The 21149-nt window shown below is 38.4% G+C and overlaps 1 protein-coding gene across 1 annotated transcript; it reads right to left on the bottom strand.

Moving 5' to 3' along the window:
• Positions 1–787: 787 nt before the first annotated feature.
• LOC118325943 (corticotropin-releasing factor-binding protein-like) lies at positions 788–9271 on the bottom strand. The gene is made up of 7 exons (XM_035658810.1): positions 9112–9271; positions 8880–8967; positions 8072–8229; positions 6789–6999; positions 5386–5540; positions 2020–2140; positions 788–1274 (listed from the first exon to the last, which is right to left on the bottom strand). Exons 1-7 carry the CDS (start codon positions 9190–9192, stop codon positions 1120–1122), a joined length of 969 nt encoding a protein of 322 aa, XP_035514703.1. The 5' UTR covers positions 9193–9271; the 3' UTR covers positions 788–1119.
• Between the last annotated feature and the right edge of the window lie 11878 nt (positions 9272–21149).

Here is a 21149-nt window from a genome sequence, read left to right as displayed (position 1 = left end):
ACACAAAGTACAGTTGAGGCTAATGGAAATCGGGATTACGTAATCAGATTATAAAAAAATAAGTAATGATAATCATCCAAAACTGACTACATTTCAAAGTAATCTGACCCAATCCTGAATATCTGTACCAAATAGCATAGCAATCCATCCAGTAGTTATGGAGATATTTTACTTAAAACAACATATGTCCACCTCATGGTTGCACTAGATGAAAAGTCAGAGGAGGAGGACCACCACCAAAATCATCCCTTCTGCGTACCATGAATGTCTGCACAAAATTTGATGGCAATCCACCCAATAGTTGCTGAGATACCAAAGTGGTGTCAATAGTTTAAAAAAAGCAAGACTTTAAATCTCTTGACCAACTTGACCAACCAATCTCTGCTCCCTCAACAGACGCACTAATTAAAACCAGCGCCATTGCTCAAGACAACTCATGGCTACATAAATGTCCTATGGTTTAATAAATAAATCTTCTGTCTCTTAAATAAACATGAATAACCCAGTTTCACACTATCATCTATTGTATTTAGTGCTGGACTAGACTAAAGAAGATTCCCATGTTTTCAGATCTCAAGAACATTATGTGGTTGTGGGTAAAATGGATGGATCCTGCAGAAGCATCCTAGTAAAACAAACACCAAGTGAACATGCAGTTCTGTAATGAATTGGAATAATTCTCGTAAAAACAGAGTGACTCAAAAAAGCAGAACATTAAAAATGCTTCATCATGCAAGTCATATTTATTTTCAAATTGTCAAGGCAATATAAACAGAAGAGACAGCAGCAATGTAAAACCTCCCAAAGAACAGGAGATGGAGGAATAAACTGATATTAGAACAACAGAGGGAAGGTTTGAAATCAATGCTTTTGCCAAGAAATATAATGTATCACAGATTTTCCTGACAAATGACTAAAAAGAAAACAATTAAATCCACCATCATCCATAAATTTGAGATGAATTAAAAATTCCTCAAATAAATACACTAGGATCGAAGCTAACATAATCCGGACACTAAATAAAATATTTGGCAAAAACAATACAAAATATTTATTGACGTCATTTGTCAAATTGGTGTATTTACAGAGAGATGGATGATTGTGTGTCTGTGTGTGATCTTATTCCACAGCGCAGAAGTTATCCAGACTGTTCTCTCGGGTCTTGGGGAGCTCACGGTGTTCCAATAGTCGGTACTGGAAGGAAACACGGTTGATATAGTTCCCACTGGACACCAGCCTCACCACCGAGTTATCACAACCAATCTTCATCTGGGCTGAAGGGACAAGGAGAAAAACAGATGCTTTATACTGGAGCACATACAGAGCATTCTTGTTCTCTAGCCAGCCCTTCTTAGCCTGGTTATGACAAGTGTATGTGTCTTTGTTCTGTGTGTGAAGCGTTTTGAATTGCACCAATCCACCCAGATTGTGGTAAATCTATAAAGACAGTATGACATAGTACAGTAAAGATGTGTGGTATAGCATATTACAATTCAAAATGTGTAGGACCACTACCACAAACGATCAGAAATTATGGGAATTTATTTGTGTTTATTTTCGTAATACTGAAATTAGGTGAAAATCAAGTTGTAAAATGTATTACATATGTTGATTGATTTGAGTGATTTCACCATGTGCGATGTTCTTATTTTGAAGGACTCATCTGCAGCAGCATCTGTCAGAATTTCTATTATTAAAAGCATATTCTGATCTGTCCTCACCGTGACCCTGCTGATTTAACACTGTGCTGAACAGTGTTTTGATGTGTGGGACCATAATATGCTGGAATTTAGTTTAAATGCTTTTTTTTCAATACACAAGGTTTTCAGTCCAAACTGTGTTTAAAAATTCACTGTAATCCATCAAACTAAAAAATGGTGAGTTTAGCATAGCATAGCATAGCACAGCATAGCATTAGTATAGTCCTTGTCCAATACAAATTGTCACTGTTCTAATGGAAACCTGCTGTTAAAAATCACAGATTCACAGTGGAGGTAAACTAGAGGAGCTCAGACTCACCGAGCCCACTGAGGGAGAAACACAGGTCAGCCACAGGGAACATCTTAGAGGTGTCCACCCCATTCCCCCCTAGCAGCTCCACATAGTCACCTGACCCCGAACAGCCCGACCACACCTGCCTCTGTAAAAAAAATAACAACAAAATATTATAGTGCTGAAGTGCTGTGGAGGTTTTGAACATGTGGCACTGTGGAGCAACATCTGACAATCAAATCCCCTTTTGGTTTGAATGTCGCATCTAATAGCAAATGCACAAGGACGCACATGTGACGCAACACATACTCCTGCTGGCTAGAGAGGTTGGTGTCGCATATAAGCCATAACATACAAGGACGTTATGTTACATTATTCCACTGATCAATCAGTTGGTGGCTGTAATGCGGCAAAATAATATATAACTATGCAAAGCAAAAAAAGGGAAGGGAAAAGGAGTGTTAGCCAACATGAAAAGCCAGAGCTAAGATGCTGGTTACAAAGAATTAACAAAATCAACGTAACAACTGTTTAGTAAGGAAGAAAACGCATTATAACCTTGCTGGTTGTTCCGACACATTCAGAATCATTACCACTTTTGCCGTTATCATTTAAAAGGCGGCTGTAAATGTTCGGCGATTATTCGACTAATGGCTTGAACTAACAACTACTAGTTGATGGAAAATCTTGAGTCGGGGACAGCCCTATAAAATGTGTCAGGTCTCAATGTGCTGGTGAGAAATACTGAAAGGAAACTCCACAGGGTATCTTTAATTTCCAGCTTGGTCTGCATACTGTCTGTTAATGGTAGTATTTATTAGCATAATAATTATAGACACAGTTTTATTGTATAGACAGTAGTCTGATATTCTGTTGTTCAGAATCTTGCTTTTTACCCTAAGGCTAAAGGGTACCTCGAGTTTCATCATATTTATCATCTATGCTCCTCTTTTATCACATACGTTTTAAATAAAATACAATTACATGCAGCTGTATTTGCCTGTACAATTTCATCTTTGAAATTGTAACACTTACAACTTTCCTCAACTTTTGAGTAGAAATGTCAGGTTATTGTATTTGGCCCAGCAAATGCAGGACTTACAGTTTATCATAATGTCAGCAGTCTGGCAGCCGCTGTCAGACGAGCTGCCAACATCTTCAGGACTCGTTTTGTTATGTTCAGTCTTTTTATAAACATGATTTACACCATTTCTGTCCTTCTCTAACTTAAAGAGATTTGGACTTCATGTGGTGTCTATTACTGAATGTTTTTGGAGCTGTATTTTCCAACCATTAAGTATATATTAATTACATTTCAATGCTTGAAATGTTTATATAATATTCTGTTCACATGTGATTCTTAGATTTACGTTACATGTTGCAGCTTTGTATGTTTATTATTATTTCCTCTTGTTGTTGTAACTTTTTGTATTCTTAGATGGTATTTGGTAATGTGTTTGAAGGGGGCAGAGCAAAAAGAAACGGTAAACTTGTTAGCAAACAGTTGCTTATTTACACATCCAGCAGTTATGGAGCAATAATATCATTCATATGGAGTTGTGTTTGTGTCCACCTGATAAATGTACATCCCATATTCACTCTCTATTAGCTTTGTTTTGGTCTCTACTAACTCATAAGAGAAATATTTGTCTCTTTAGCTGCTAAAGCTGCTATGTTCCCCAGCTAGTCACTAACTGTGTCTATTTCGCGCTGAGCAGGTAGTGTACAGTTGGTTTTCACTTTTTCACTGAAAATTACACCATATAAGAGAGAGCGGAGAGTGAACCAAATCTGTAAAAAATGAGCTGAAACTCCCAATAAAGCTCCGTAAAGCTGAGCGGAGCTGCAGATTAAGGTGATCATTTTTCTGTAGGTTGATCTATATTTTTTAATATGAGCACATTGTAATTTTATATATTCTTACTACTTATCTTTACTACAAAACTACAATAAACTTATTTCATCACATTATACATAGGAAACTTCTCTATAGAATATTCAATAAGAGGGATTAAAAATGCACTAATTATGATGATTAATGCTCGGTTTTGCTCATAAGAGTAGCTGATTGAAGCCCCTACATAGCTTTTGTTCACTCACACAGGTGTTTTCACTTAATTAGCATAATTAGACCTTTTGCCAAGAAAGTCTAATTAGACTTTGTTGCACCTCTTAGAGTAGAACAACTGCTGACAACAGAATCACTCAAAACACCAGTGCAGGTCTGCAAACTATTTGCCAAACAGAACAGTGGTCTTGGACAACTCTCAAAAATCCTGGATTATTTACAATAACAATATTTTTAGAAGTTCACTGCCCATGTTTTGCAGTTTCTACGGTATCCACGCATGGCAAATACAATATGGATAAGGTCAAAATAGGGCAAATATGCTTATTGCTTTCTTGTCAAGAGTTACATTAGAAGATTGATACAACTCGGTATGGTGACATATAAAATATAGTATAAATATATAGCTGGAGCCAGAAGACAGTTAGCTTAGCTTATATTAGCATAAAGACTGGGAACAGCTAGGCTAGCTCTGTTCAAAAGTAGAGATTGTCATTTTTACACCTCAGTATTTATGCAGATTAAACGAAAGAGATATAACATGTTTTTAGAATTTCTTTTGCTACATTACATACAGACAGATCCAGGCTAAGGGACAGACAGGAGACTCAAACTCTTGGCAAGAATACAAATAAGCATATGTCAAAAAATATAGATAAATCTTACAGCAATAAATAAAATTTAAATATTCAAAATGTTCATTATATAAATGGCTCACTATAAAGTCACTTAACCCCTACTTTCTGAGTTTTTATGAAAATATTTAAAGTGCAAACAGTATTGCAGAAATGTTAAAATAATGTAAACCACCAACATAATAAAAAAAAGTAGATAAATAATAACGATCCAGATGATACTAGACCTATAGTCTGATCATCAGACTGAACTGTCATATTGTTTCACTTTAGTAACAGACTTCTAATCATGCCTACTAATCTCTGATTAGAAACAGCCATCAGTCAGCACAGGACCAGACTTATGTGAACTGCAGAATAAGAGGTCTGAAATCAGGCTACTCCCCCTCCGATTAGAGTTCATGTGTAGGTAAATGGGATTAGTTTTGACCGGAGGCTGGTGGATCTTAATGGTGAACTGAAATTTTTTAATAGGATTATGTCAAGATGTAATGACATAAAGGCTCATTTTATTACAATGGCTGGTACACAGACAAATACATGCATCATGACATTTGGCACTGGCATGGTTAGAGTAGAGGCCACTGTCTCTTTAAAGAACCACAATTCTGTAAGCTTTCAGTAGTAAGTTAAATAACTTGATGTTTGTCTGTCTTTGTGTGTGTGTGTGTGTGTGTGTGTGTGTCTCACCTGTGGGCTGAGCTCATTGCTTTTGGCCTGCCCCAGGCTGAGTTCGGTCAGTCGGATCTCCACAGGGTAGATGATGGAGAAACTGCAGTTCCTGCGCTGGTGTGGAATCACCATGGTGAAACTGCCCTCTGGACTCTGAGACATGATGTTGCAGGCTTTACACATACACACACACACACACACACACACACACAGGAGGAGAGGTTTCGAATTAACAGTTCCCCCATCACCAGAGAAACTCATTACTGACACCTCATGTCACAAATTGGACATAATCAAGGCTGACTGCGGGGAGGGGACACAATTAGGGCTGAGCATGAAAATCCAATACCAGTTCTGATGACAAAGATAAGAAAATAATGAAATTTGAATTGATAACAGTATGGTAGACTAGACAGACACCAACAGGAGTCGGAACACTTTACTCCTGTGGCCATGTTGTTCATTTAGAGACATTTTCGTGGTGAAGGAGCCGTGCCAATCAAAGCTGAGGAGAGATTGTTAGAATAAATAATATGGAGTGTTATTTGTTCTGCAAGTGCAAGATTTGAGTAGATTAATGTCTTTACTCTTTTGTGTATGTGTATCTTTTAGAACCTAAACAGTCATATTGACAAAAGAACAGAATGAGTAAAAAAATAAAATCAGCTTTTATACTTTTATAAAACATATTAGTGTCCCTCATCGTGGCATTACTGCATTTTTTGTTATTTATTGGCCAAGAAGGGTCTACCTTCATATTGAGGTACATAACAGATTTACTGTTGCTAATGTATGTATTATAGGTATAGCACATCATTGCATGTACAGAGATATGAATGCTATTTTATAGCCGGTTTAACCCAATCGGAGCCATCTTGTGACACAGCAGACACTGGTGATCAGATGAAATAAAGGGCCAGTTTGTGGTCAGTAAAACCTCACACATTGGCCTGAGATTTATGCTGTTTCCCTATAGATAATCCATTCAAACTCCTCTTTTTTGTGTCAGTGCTCTTTCTTTGTCCGTCTTTGTCTTGGTGATTGTTATGTTGCTTGACACAGTGTTAACACCGTGTTTGTCAAGCAGCTGGAAAACAGGTGCATCCCTCTCATTCAATCTCTTCCTGTCGCTCTCGGCCTTGATTAATGCTCGACCAAGCGCAAATGACCAGGAAGAACACACATGCATGCACACAAGCAAGTACCATAAAGTCTAGACCTAATTTAAAACACCAATTTGGAAATAAAAAACACAAATCTAATTTAGATGCCTGGCCTGGGTCCTTGTTAACATTTTTTTTCTTCTTCTGTCCGTTTTTTGCCTACAATTTAGTTTTATTTGCATGGATGTTGTTTCGGTTTATTTTGATTTTAGACTTTTTATCCCTCAAGTGACTTCAAGGACATGAAGCAGGTCTCACGGAATGGGTTGTGTAGCTTTTTGACAGCAAGGGTGAATCCGCTGTCGGGGCTGTGAATGCGGAAGAAGATCATGGCGACGTTCTGAGAGGAGCGGCTGGTGGCTCCCGGTGCTGTGGAGGAGCAGTAGTCTGTGTAGCGCTGGTGTAGAGGGAGCTGGTGGTCCTGCCTGCTGGGGAACTTCTCTCCCTTCAGAACCCATCCGTCAAACACCTGTAGAGGAAATATAAATGATTTTGAGCAAATATAAACTTTGCCAGGTTTTTCACAAGAAAATATATTCAATAGAAAGTTTTGAGCACATAAAGCCAAAGATGTAGATTATTTATTCCACTTTCTGTGCAATAAACAATCTGGAGTGAACTATGACAAAAGTATGACAATCTATCAGTTTTGTGTAGGAAGACTGGTAAAAACGTTGCAAAGACTTTTCCTATATACATACAGTCAGATGTAAACATGTTAGAGAAGAAAATTTGTTAAGCTAAATTTTAAATAAAACTACATTTCCAAAGGATGAATATATAGTAGCTGACTTGAAATAGAATATAGACGGAGTACATCAGTTGTACATGTATAATGACTGAGTTGATCAATAACTGTCTTTGAATAACAAATATGTAATAGCTAATTAAGATAAAGATAAATAAGGCAACATTACTTTATGCAATGTGTATTTTCTAATGCTATTTGTCCAATATGATTTGCCGCACCATCTACACTGCTGTGTTCTGTGTTGTGAATCATATTGAATTACAACCATAATCCAACATGAATTTTGTTCTATAAATATTCAGTAAATTTATTTATTTATTATTCATTTATTCAGAAAAACAAAGCAGTGTGCTGTTTGGGTGTTTTAAGCATCTTTCTCCTAATAAAAGAAACTGTGCAGGTCACATACAACATCTGTTTCGGTTTCCAGATGACACCTTGACCACCCTGCAAACCCAGTCGTTATCATAAAGTTAAGCAGTCTTTCTTTCTGCAGTGCCTTTTACCACTTTGGCCCACAAGGACTGAAACTGCCATGTAACTGGCAAGCTTGGCTTCAGAACTAAAGCCTCCTCTTCCCACACTTGCTCTGGGTAATGTGACCAATGCAGAGAGGATCCAGTGTGGTGTTTGGCCCTTAAACGCTGCCTTAACCCTTTTTGGATTTTAATCAAACAGAAGCAGATGAAATAGAATTCAGAGTTTAAATGGCAAAGCCCCGAACTTCCTGTCTTCCTCTCACGGAGGGGTTGGGGATGTGTGGGTGTTGTTTTTGATGAGTGGAGCCAACCTTGATGAAGTCTCCGGCGCTGCAGTCAATATTGACGTCAGACAGCTCCAGACTGATGACCTCACTGGGCTCAGCGATGATGAAAGCAGCACAGGCCAGTTGAGGCTGAGACGCCACGAAGGTGAAGTAGCCATCAGTGGCCAGCATGTCCAAACATCCTACAAATCACACGCACGTTCTTTATTCATAATGACAGACAAGGGATTCACAAAACACTTTTTCACTCTGTTCCTGAACACAAGCAAACACAGAGGCTTTAATGGGATATAAAAAATGGTCATGAACTCAAAGTATGATGGTAATCAGCTTTATGGTCTAATATAACAAGTCTTCCAGTGTTTAATTAACAAGTGTTGACTGGAGAGTTGCTTTTTCGACTCATACAGTAGAGATGATGTGGCTATGGGGAGTTTGTGCCTAAATTATTTTAAAGTGTTAATTCATTCTGAGAGAAGTGGACTTACACGAAACATCAATACTGTGATCATTTCTGACATTTTAACATTTTGCTGTGTGCATCTTTGGGAAATATGAAACTAAGTATGTCCTATAGTCAATGCAGGTGCAGTATTATGTGCAATAAAGATGTAGTCATGGATTTATTCAGTGATTAGTTGACTGATTGGTAGATAGAGTATTAAATATGTTCTACATGCCTGGACACTAGAGCTGCAATGAACATCTCTCTGCTGAATGCTTTCAATTCATCACTTTTAATTAAAGGGTTTATTTGTTGTTTGCTAAGTCGGTAAACAATGTTAAGCATAATCAGATACTGAATAAAGCCATTGTTTACTGCTGCACTTACTGAGAGGTCGACGGAAAATAAAATCCTCTGATTCTCTTTTCTGGTCCAAACTGAGCAGAGAATATAATCCATCTGAAGCTTCGTTGTCCTGAATTAAAAAAAAACATGATAGAAATAAACGTCAATTTCTAGGTTCCAGCTGTACACGGAGAAACTTTATAGACCTCACTTTAACTTGTCTGACATAAAGTGAAGCAATGTGGAATTATTGATTAATGATCAAAAGTCTCACCTCAATGTAGCGACTGAGCCCCATCCTTGATGAGAGGGAGATGAGGAAGAGGAACAGCTGTGTGCGTAGAGCCACCGACATACTGAAGTGCGTCTCTGAGTGAAGTGTTTCCTGAAGCAGAGGGGAAATAACGGCGCTGACTGAGAGGAGGCAGCTTTTATAGCAGCACAGACAGACAGGCAGGCCTACATCAGAGGGTCACTGAAAAACACTGAGCCGTGCGTTCTACAGTCAATTTAATCATGTGTGAAACCCTGTCAGTCTTACCGGCATTAGGACACTTAAATATGCTTGGCTGTGTAGGGACTAATAATAACTGCGCATAATAAGAAATCTCATTAAAAGTCATAATGTAAACCTGCCAAATTTCATAAAATTGTTGCGCAGCATGATGATTCTTAGTTAGCCCATTGCATCGTGTGATGGTTATTACATCATGGTGGCACTTTATTCATGAAAAATTAAGCTAACATAAAATAAAAAAATCTAGAATCCCTAACCAAAAAAAAGCACGTGTGAACTTTTTAGACTGAACATATTTCACATCTGATAAAAAAAAATAACTTAATGTTATATGTGAATGTCTTTGAGCATCTGTCCATTAATACTTTATCTGTAGATTAATGGGGATTGCCCCTGTAATGATATAATAAAGTCACATATGGGCTGATACCTTGCAATGACCTGGATACAGTTCCCAACAGCAGCCTGGTCAAGCCTCTGGACCAGCATCTTGCAGTGTTTGTGAATGGGAAGCCAGTGAGGGATCACAGGCAGCAGTGGCCTACATTTTAGAGAAGCTGGCTTGTGACTGGTGTAAGTTGCCACTTCAGTCCCCTGTGAGGTACAGGTCTAATACCTGTAGACCCCGTTTTCTGAAAGCTCTAGTGTTGGATTAAATTGTTGTTAATTCCCATTGTGTATCGTGATTGGATTGCCTCACAGGGCGTAGACTACCTTCTGTACTGTTGAACATGGAGCCAGCTGTACCTCATGTTGCCTATGATCTCCTGCTCTGTCTTGTGGCTTCTGCATAAATCAGTTAAATTGCCAACTTCTGATTCCCTGTACTGGTTGTTGGCATGAGCAATAGAGAAATCATGGAAATGTTTTTGTGATCTGTCTTTCTAAACCAAGAGTTCAGAGCAGATGGACAGATACTCTGGCAGTAAAAGCTAATCAACCAATTCGATCCGCTGCTTCATACAAGCAGCACAGACAGACAGTGTGGTAACACCAACTCAAGCACTCAAAGATACTGACATATTTAGTCCAGAGGTGTTGAGGTGTTGGGTTTATTCTTTAGCACTTTATTCCATAGCACAGTATTAATGACAAAAGAGAATCATATATTGCACAACACAGAGAACAAAAAGGACCACAATGTAGATATAGGAAAGGAAAAAGTGAGAAAGAGTTGGAGAGCGAAAGAGAGAGAGAGAAGGAAAGAGGCTGTGATGTAATTTGGTTTGTAGAGACATAGCAAATTCATTTAGATGATACTAATTGTGTGTCCACACTGCCATTGAGAAAGGTCAAACACATAGCTGAGTGTAAGAGATGATGATCATCCTGTCAGTGTTCATACACTCTTATGATACAACCAGAGACTCTGTGTGAAACTCTGGTCTGCAATTATCTTTAATTAATAACAGCTGACATAGTGATGAAGGTCTATGACGCCATACACAGGACTAGAGACCAAAAAAACAAAACAATAATGAACATAATGAATAACATTTGATTTAGCAGCCGCTCAGACTGTTGTCCTACAATGCTGATGACCTATTCAAGGTGTATTACTTTCATTTAAAAGCCACTGGTAATAATGAGCTGTCTTACAAAGTCCTTGAATTAGGAAGACGTCTAAACCTATTAGCCAGAGTCTTGGTGCTACAGTGCGTTTTTCTAATGTAAATGACAGCAGAGGAAAGGAAAAATGTTAGCAAAATGCTAGATGGTGTGTGTGTGGGTGTGTGTGTGTGTGTGTGTGTATGTCATGCGCCGCCATGTGCTACAAATGCTTTTCCCTTGGTGATTACACACAAATGCTTCGATGTGTGTGATGTGGTACATACTGTAATTGTTTAAATCCAATTTATTAAATGAATCAATAGATTTTAATGAACAAGTAACCCCACAGTCTCATTATACTGCTCTAAATGATGAACAGATATATCAATTCACATTATGCTGGTCTATTCACAGAGTTCATCGTCTAATCTAATTTAATATAGTCATATCTAACCCCTCTTCCCATATTAGCACCCCACAAACCCTTTCATTGGAAGCCCTGAATCAATGAATTTACATCTTGTGCTGCTCAGAGATTAACTTTCTGTGCACTTTTTGTTCAGATTTGTGGAAATCGGACTAAAAAATGCAAAAGTGGCCAAACTAACATGAAGTAAACATGACAGCATACAAAAGCAACCCACTAATGTGTGAGATAAAACCACAGACCAACAAACACATACATATTAAATAAACGTGTTAGAATCAGGGAATTTTGATTGGTATGCAAATGTTGGCAAATGTCCCTGCTCTGAGGTTGGTGGAAATGTAATATGAAATTTAGATGTATAAAATGAAATTAATCAAGAAAGCTCCATGACCTCACAATTAAAATAAATAAGTGAAGTATAAAATAAAGTGGAAGTGTCAGCTGCCTCTACCTCAAGAGACAAAAGACTACATCACCATCTGGTGGCAAATGCAGGAACACATTTAATTATTTTGGGTCTATGAGGTTTTATTACAATGTAGGATACACATGAATTTCAGTTCAGTAATTTTATAAAAATGCAATCAATTCGATCAACAGAATTTTCTTAAAGCTATAAGTAGTCCCTGTCTGTGATAATTGCCTCAGCTGGCCAGATGTGACATTCACCCCTCCATGTGGTCAAAGTTAAATCACAATGATTGTTGAGTCTAGAAATTAGTGTCTTAACTCTGCCTTGTATCCCAGCATGCAACCTCCTTCTGCACACCTGCTCCCTGGCAGAGATAGCACATATAGCTAAGTGTTTGGCTCTGTTGTTCGTTGTCTGTTGACTGCCTTACACCCACATGCACACACACCTCTTGTGTGGATCTGTCTGTCAACACAGTGGTCCAGCCTGGCTCTCCTCACTGCCTGACTGACCCATTCATCTCCTGTGGGGCCGTAATGAGCCGACCCTCCCCGTTTGGACCAACCTGACAGAGAGAGATTACTTTAAGGCCTGCATGGATTTTCTCCCTTGTCCCCTCCTCCCTATTCCTCTTCCCTGAAAGTGGTTAATTCATAATGCATTAATGAGGAGCGATGGATAACGCACTCTTCTTTTAATTACCTTCCAACGGAGTTCTTCAGGGGAGGCCTGGTGACTCCCATCTTATGCTGGCCTGTTTGTTTGCTTTGCTTTTACTGGTTAAAGTATTTTGTTTAATACTGTTTGTTGTCAGGATAAAAATCATATTGATACATTAACAGGTCTGTCATAGAGATACTGTACAGTAAGGTAATAAGTAGCAGGATATACAAAATAAACTGTCATGAAAATAGTCTTGGTTTGGCTTTGATTCACCTGTTCTTTGTTTAATATCACACAATTCGCTGTATCAACTAATAATAGACAAGGTTATTGGGCAAACATCTGATAATCATTAAGAGTATATTGATATTGTTCAAAATGTATGCTGAAGTATTGTACATACTGGATACTGGAACATCTTGTGAATAGCTTTTTTGTTGTCTTTGTTTGGCCTAGTGTAGCAATAAACGCATTTAGAAATTGTGCAGTTATGATTGATGATGCATGCAGATGATGAGAATAATTCTACATAATAGTATAATTACAGAGTGCACTGTGGAATAATTGTTCTGGAGCAGCAAGGGACCTCTTTTCCCAAGGAAACACAATCAGACAGAGTGACACATTCAGAGTGCAGTGGCCCAAAATGTAACTACAGCGCTGAGGGAACAAAAATTATTGCTTAAAAAATAAACTAGTGAGGTAATAGTTGATGCAGTGTCAAAAATCACCACATTGCATTTATATCTGTATACTCTTTGTTTAATTGATCCAGCCAGAGTCTTTCATAATGTGTCCTGATAGCTCACTCATTACTGATTCACTCAAGCCTGATCTTAACCCTGATTGATGTGACCCTGATCTTAAAGCTTGGCCTGGTGGAAAAACACAAGACAAAGTTAAAATTAATTGAAATTATGAAGAGACACTATTGAACACACTTGTAAGATGACTTGTCCTCTCAAAAAAACAATTCATATCAGAGGAACATGTTTGTTTTTGTCATGCACGGGTTAGTCAGAAGAGTCAATAGAAAACAAATGGGAGAGGATTTCAATATGAAAGCCAACTTGCTTCAGTATTATGTATAGTAGGGCACCTGCAGGGTTAATGATTAAAGACCACTTCCTATGTTTATGGAAGACTATTTTATTCGGCAAGTCCCTTCTCAGGAGGCTCCTACATGTCAGACAGTAGCCTTGTATGTCTTGGCAATCATTCCTTCAGTTCTCTGCAGTGAAAAACAACAGCAGTTTTAAATGCCTCTTTGCATCAGCAAAGAGGCATTTAAAGAGGCAGCAAGCTCTAGTCTGATGCTTTTGTCAGTGTGTGTCAGTAGCTTCGTAAAAGCAACCGGTTGGCCAGTGTGGCCTATGGTACGAAGTGCAGCCAACGTTTTGTGATAACTTCAGGTATTTGGAGCAGGGGGGGGCATTGCATAAGACAGAGAAACACTGTAAAGAGTCCAGACCTTTTCATTTGTTATGCCTCTTTAGTCAGAGGAACCACCAAAGACAAGAATTTGATTAATGCAATGGATTTTTCTGCACTGGCCTTTAAACCAAACTCTTCCTTTAGCACAAATTCTCTCAATCTTGGCGGACAGTTTATTCCTAACTCTGCATCCTTGAAGAGGACCTAGGACTGTCTCTGTTGTTATATGTTAAATTCCCTTGAATGTCAACCAGATCTGCTTACTTTAACTCAGCTCTGAGTGTTCTCGTACATCCAATTTGGGTATATAAAACATAAATGTCCTCTAAACATACAGTTTGAAGTTCCCTGGTTGAAGTTCCCTCAAACTCTAAAACATGTCTGCTCAGGGCAGGTGGGTGGGCCTTTGACACTCAGTAAATGTGTTCCTTCATCATTCAGCCTCCACTGTGGTCTGGCCAGTCTCACCCAGCTTAATAAACATTGATTAGTCCACATAATCAATGCACTCAATGACAATGATTCAGTGCACTGCATAAATGTATCGACTGCAATCAGCTATAAACAGCAGCCCTCTTTTTCATGCATTTTCTGTGTTTTATTAGCTATGTTTTGATGGAACAATAATTGTACGAATCTCTGTAGAGTTAACAGACATATTTCATTAAGTGATACCGAGATGAGATAAAAATCTATTGACCATCTGTCTAGATTTTTGGAAAATAATTAAATAATTGTATGAATGAATAAAAAACATTTTTGTACAGCAGTGTGTTCCTCCTGACAGCCACCAGAAGGTGGCAATGTTTAGCTGCTGTTGGTATAAAAGTACTGACAGCTCTTTGTTGTTTTCTTATCCTGAAGCACACTAAATTATATTTTCTGTATCTTAGCAGAGGAGAGTGAACTGAATAAAATAAGAAATATGAGTAGATATTTGACTTTTCCATGCATAAGATTCAATTACAATCAGGACTCTAAAGCAGGAAATAAAGTAGGACAACTGTTGGATATTGTAACCACTAAACTATACTGTAATACAAAACTGTTTTTGGCACCTGCATTCAGCTTCAACATGTAAAAAGACATCTAACCTGTTGGTCTGGGTGAGGAAAGTTTTTGGGGAATACCACAACACAACTACCTATTCATATAAAACACCACCTAAGATTAAAAAAGAGAGCCATGTGATATATCATCTTTCACTAAACAGTTGAATTCAAAGAGAAAGTGCAGTAGGAAAACCCCAGCGTGAAGCATGTAACTTTGCTACTCCTGGTTCCTGTGGCTATGCATGACCAGGTAATGTAATGAATGTTGATAAAGTAGAAAAGCCTGTTTAATCAGGACGGATCACTGTGCAGAGGTGGAGAATGTCAGTGAGAGCAGGCACAGCTGCTTAGTGAGAAATCCAATATTGACTGTCGGGATAAATGTCCTGCATATTCTCTCATCTGTCCCTGGGGCCGTGGTATTATGCCTCTCACGTTAGCACTCCTAATTGGATTAAAAATGACTTGTTATTGGGAGAAAAATGACTGAGAAAACTATCATGATTATTGCCTCTCAACAATGTTGGCTCCCAGAGCTGAGGAGGTGAAGTAATTGTCATGGTTTTGGAAAATGTCAAAATCGGGCAAATGCAGTCTGTTCTGAAACAGTTGCTTTGATTGATTGTGTTTTAAGATCAAACCAATGGGATACAATGCAGTTGCATTCACTGCCTCATCCATTCATTTGTCTTATAAAGCAAGAAATGTCACAATCTAGCATTCACAGCATTCATTTGCAACGTTCTATACTTTTCATACTTGTTATAATCAACTAGACTTTGTGTGTGTTTGTAGGTAAAAATATACTGTATGCATGCACGCATGGCTGTGAATGCATGCATGAATAGAAATAAAACAGTCAAATCCATCAGACGTCCTCTGGGTTTTGGTTTGTATACCACCAGGAGCACCCATTAACAGAAAATAAATGCTTGATGCCATAAAGCTGACAGTGTCTCATTCATACTGACACTGGCTAAATTACACATAAAAGCACTGATAACATCATCATTAAATATTGATTTTAAGGATGGTTGAAACGAAAACCCATCCACACATATTCTGCAGAGGAGGGAATTTGGATGAGAGTCAAATCAGATTGAGCTGAGTGGCTGAAAAAAAAAGCAGCTACTGTGGCTTCTTGTGAGAAAAAGATGGACAGAACAGAAGAGGAAGAAGAAAAGGAGAGAGTGGGAAAGGGGGAGAGAGGAGGGTGACAACTAGAGAGAGGTAAAGGGTTGGGGGGGTAGAAAGAGATTTAAGGCTGAGGCTCAGAGCAGATGTTAGTGTTGATGATGATGGATGCAGGTTGTTGAGATGCAGAGTTGTTATCATGAGAGGCACTCGCAGCCTCCTCACAGCACACTTTCCCCCCAGATGTCACTGTGTGTGTGTGTGTGGCACAGCAGTGGAGAGGGAGATGCTGAAATGAGCAAGCCACATGCCCAAATTAGGTTAACACTAAATGTACTTTATCTATGTTGGTTTTTATGAAGTTGTAGATTGAAATTTCTTTAATGCAAGGAATTTCCTCCTCAGTCTAAACTTAGATCAACTACAAGTAATCACAACTACGAACAGAAGCAATGAAATACAACAAAGGAGAGTTTAGAGACTTATTGGCACAGATGAGGCTAATGAACAACTATCTTTTATACTCTTAGGTGCAGACACGGTGAAAAGCAACTTTCTCTAAAGGCCTGAATTGGATTAGTCTGAAGATTTTTCACCTTTATCTCACACAGGGAGAGAGGTTATATTTTCTTGCAATAAACCATGTATCACTGGGTTACCACATACATCCCTCCAATAATCCAAACTCACCAAAAAAAACACACACATTTGCTGCACAAACACACATAGATAGGCAGCAGGTGGTGTATGTCTGTGTGAATGGGACATGTTGAGTGGTAACCTGCTCTACACTCTAACCAGATAAAAGGTGCAGGACAGAAACACGTCGGTAATTGATTGCTAATTAGTTCTTTTGTTGTCGTCCATTGTGTCCTGACAGAGCTTTGCCCTGGGCTGTCTATTCACCCACAGACTCTCTGGCCTCGCAGCAAGGAAATAGGCATAGCCAGTCCATAATGAGACAGACTGATGTAACCCCAGCAGGCCATAGAAGCTGCTTGACAAAGCCTCTGTTATTGAACTCTTGGATGCAAATACATAAGACTTGACAGTGTATCCTCAATAGGAAAGCATGCATGCAAGTCTCATTCCATGATCCATGATGAGGTGATAAATGCCCAGCTGCAGTGTCCACCCCCACCCTCAGCTGCATTCTGCTTTACAGTATGTGTTGCAAAGGACTATGTGCCATTTCCACTGAGTTGCTATACCCACATCTCTCTCCCTCTCTCATCAGTGCATGAGAAATTACCTAATGAGGAATGGGTCGCACATTTCCACAAACTCATTAACCCGCGAGCGAGTGAGACTAATTGCAGCGTTTGGGTAATGTGATTTCACATCTGTTACTGCAGCCCAGGACACAGTAGTCAGCACAGGGCTGAATCTGGTGGGCTGAGCCACATAGAGCTAGATTTACCAGAACAACACACACACACACACACACACACACACACACACACACACTCAGGCTGACACCATTGCAGCTCCAGCCTGGATGGGTGGAGCAGCAGTCAGTTTGGCTGTGGTTATAACGTTTGATCAACTGTTGTCATGCAGTATCTTGTAATTACATGCCTCTGCAGGGTAGGTGGGCCCCCTGCATTCATTCTGCAAAAAAATGACAGACTACTGCAAGGGCAGAGCTGGGATGGGGAGTGTATGGAGGTAAATATACAGTATAAGACAGATAAGCAATGATTTTGAGTTAGCAACCATCACGAAGCAAACAGTCATTAAAGTAAGAAAAAGTGGCATCCATTCATTTCTTTCTGTTTCCCTGAAAGATTTGAGATGGTTGGCCAACTCTTTTCAACAAATAAATGGGTTTATTTATAATATCCACTTACGTCACTGATTTACACTGATACTAGTTTACACTGGCTGTAATGGTCAATGAGTATAAACAATTAATAACATTCAGATTTTTCCCTATATATACTACACTTTTACTGTGACTATAAATTCAACCCAGAAAAAGATTAAAAGGTTTTTCTACCAAGGTTTGTTGTAATTAGGCACTCTGTAAAATAATACAGTGTGGCCTGCTCATTGTATCAGTCTGTAAATGTAATCACAGTGTGGTTCTGTGATAATGCATGGCACACTTGGAAAATAATGTCAAAACTGTTTTTTTATTTTATTATTTTATGTTGGAAAACTTCAGGCTACTTAATTCCAGCTAATTGTGTATAACAAAAACATAGGGTTGCGCGCACACACACACACACAGACAAATGTGAAAGCACAGAGAGGAATAAATGATTTTTTCAGGGTCTTGACTTGGGTTGGTATTTTCAATAATTCAGTAAATTACTGCAAACAAATTTATGTTAATAGAAAAGGTGGGAACATACTGTTTAATATGGGAAAAGTAATATACTTTTGTTAATTATGATTAATCCTTTGTTTAACCCCCCTGCATTGTTACAGAAACTCCAATTATAAGTTTACAGGCAGTGGGACTGCTTATGGTAATGCCATATCTCATCAATTACCATCCCGTGACCGTAAATTGGCCTCAGCGCTGACAACGAGATGAGGTTAACACGCTGATTAATTTGAGCTGCTGTGATTTCAGGCTCAAGTTGACACTTATAATCTTTGACACAAAACAGTGAGGTCCGCTCACTTTCATAATGGAAAATTTGTATTTACTTCTTCCGGAGCTGAGTTTATAGACATTACATCTCACATCAGGATAATTTGAAATTAAAGTAACGCAAACAAGGTGAGAGTTTTGCTTATTACAGAACTGCTGTGGAAGTAATGAGGAATTTTAAATAAATGTCAAATGATCAAAAGGTGTAAAGGCTAAACTGTTTAACGCTGATTATCTGTATTTTTATTTTTATTTTTGTGCAATTACATGCAATGTAACACTATACAAGTTAGGCCCAATAATAAATCAGAAATAATGAAAACATGTCAGTTTGCCAATTGTCATGCTGAAGCATGACAATGTGTCAGTTTGGATTAATAAATGTCATAGAGGTTTGTGTTTGTCCATTGCCTTAAAAACATATTCGTATTATACTATAGTTATTGATACAGTAGCCATTTAGTTGCCAGAACAGAAATATGCAAATACATTTTATTCCCCCCTATCATTAGCCTAGGAAACACCCGGATCGACATGTCTATTATTTATGTATCTAATTGATATTTAGCAATTGCTCATTGTTGTCTGTTATTGCGAGACAGCTCCCTCCATAAAACATCTGTTTGTGCTGCATAAGAAGACTGAAGTAAACCATTGAACACGTTATTGATACAAACAGTGGTGCACAATTGTGAGATTTGCCTAAAGTGTATTACGGTAATTCAATTTTCTAAAAAAAAATGTCTGTGTGTGAGTCCATGTAGAAAATCTCCCGGTGTTTTCTATAGGTCTATCTGCACTATGACCCTGCAGAAGTATTAAACATGTACCACCGCCAATAACCGGTGCCAGAGACAAACTGTTGATTCCTTAAACTGTGTGAATAATAATATGAAACCTATACAGTGAGAGTGCCTTGGACCATCAGTAACTTAAAAGTGAAGATCTCCTTAACCACTTTAATGACACCGCAGTAAAATACTGTACAGTAAGTACACAATCAGCTACCTAATATAAGATGGCACTGTTGCTGTGGGATGTCATATACACAGGAGTAACCTGCAGGTATATCAGACTAAAGTGTGACCCAGATAAAGGTTGATAGGTATAGTCTATTAGGGTTATTGACAGGCTAATATAGTGGAATTGCAGTTATGTATATTTCTGTAACATTCATGTGAGAACTGAGCGCCCTTGTATTTTCTCCTCTGACATTGCCATCATAACCCCAGTTGGATATTACAGCAACTTTTTCTGCAACTGATCGATTATGTCATTTCTGCTTCGCGAGGTTGCGATCATCAGCCAACTTTAGCCTTAAAATAAAAGCTGTAGACACTATAGGCTGATACACACTATAGACATAGACACACACAGGCCTGTGATTCCTTTAGTTTAGTTACAGTCCATCCAGTCTGCTCAGTGGGATGACCGTCATGGTTAAAAGCAATGACCGTCACATCACAGCACTGACATCTTTACCGCTGCTGTCTGCCACCGTGGGACCATGGGACCAGTCACCCTTCATAAACCCTTTAACCCTGTCACCTCAAACACTGGAGAAAAAAACATATATATAGTAAATATATATATATATATAGGCTATATACAGTATCTTTGCAGTCAAGCCCATCATATAGTAGGCCTATAAGCTTGGTAAAAAACACCAATAATATTGTACTAATCAAATGATCATTTTTGATGTAATCCAAATAAACCAAATCCCTGCACAATTAAATATTGTAAAGTACCATCTACAATCAAGGGTACTGGGGTCACATATTTTTCAGTGCCTGTAGGAATTTGTACAAAATGGTCGTTATGATACCTCGTTCAATTCAATGGAGACATGAATCATTCTTGTTTTGACATTCTTGAAAATTACTTTTATTTGTTTCTTCATTTTAAATTGGTACAAACCCGTCAATGTGGTGCATTTCGATGTAAGATCAAACATTTAAGAAATGTGTCAAGTAATAGCACATACAATAAGTTAAAACATGTCACAAAAAAGACCAGCGGGTACATAGCAAGAATGTTTTATCTACACAAAACATCCTAAAACAGAGTAGGCCTACTGAAAGATCATTGCATTTTTTTCCTCTTTAGATTTTATGTTCCCGTCTCATGCAGACGAGCCTGGGGTCGCCTAACAAAGGTAGCTCTTCACTCTGAGTGGGCACCATTTTCTCCTTAAATTATCCAAGCGTTTAAATCCACATGCACAGTGCATGCCTGAGACCCAGTTCAATAGGCCCACCTACAGTATGGCGCGTGTGTGGTAGGCTGTTACCAAAATGTATACCCAATCTTATAAATAACCGTTTGACATAACACAACTTCACCTGAACACAATAACATGTGTGCGTAAAGACACACTCAGTGAAAACGTAAATACGACGATTGTTTGGCTCCCAGTAATTAGGGCCTATAGTCTAGAGATCATTACAATAGTATTTATCATCAATAGTTGATAAAATCCTTTTGAATTAACAAGATAAATAACCCCAAACCCAA

This window comes from Morone saxatilis, unplaced genomic scaffold (assembly GCF_004916995.1).
Source record: "Morone saxatilis isolate NCDOM2014 unplaced genomic scaffold, NCSU_SB_2.0 Contig16, whole genome shotgun sequence".
Lineage (NCBI taxonomy): Eukaryota > Metazoa > Chordata > Actinopteri > Moronidae > Morone > Morone saxatilis.
The sequence above is the reverse complement of the archived record's forward strand: the minus strand, read 5'-3'. Positions and strand labels throughout refer to the sequence as shown.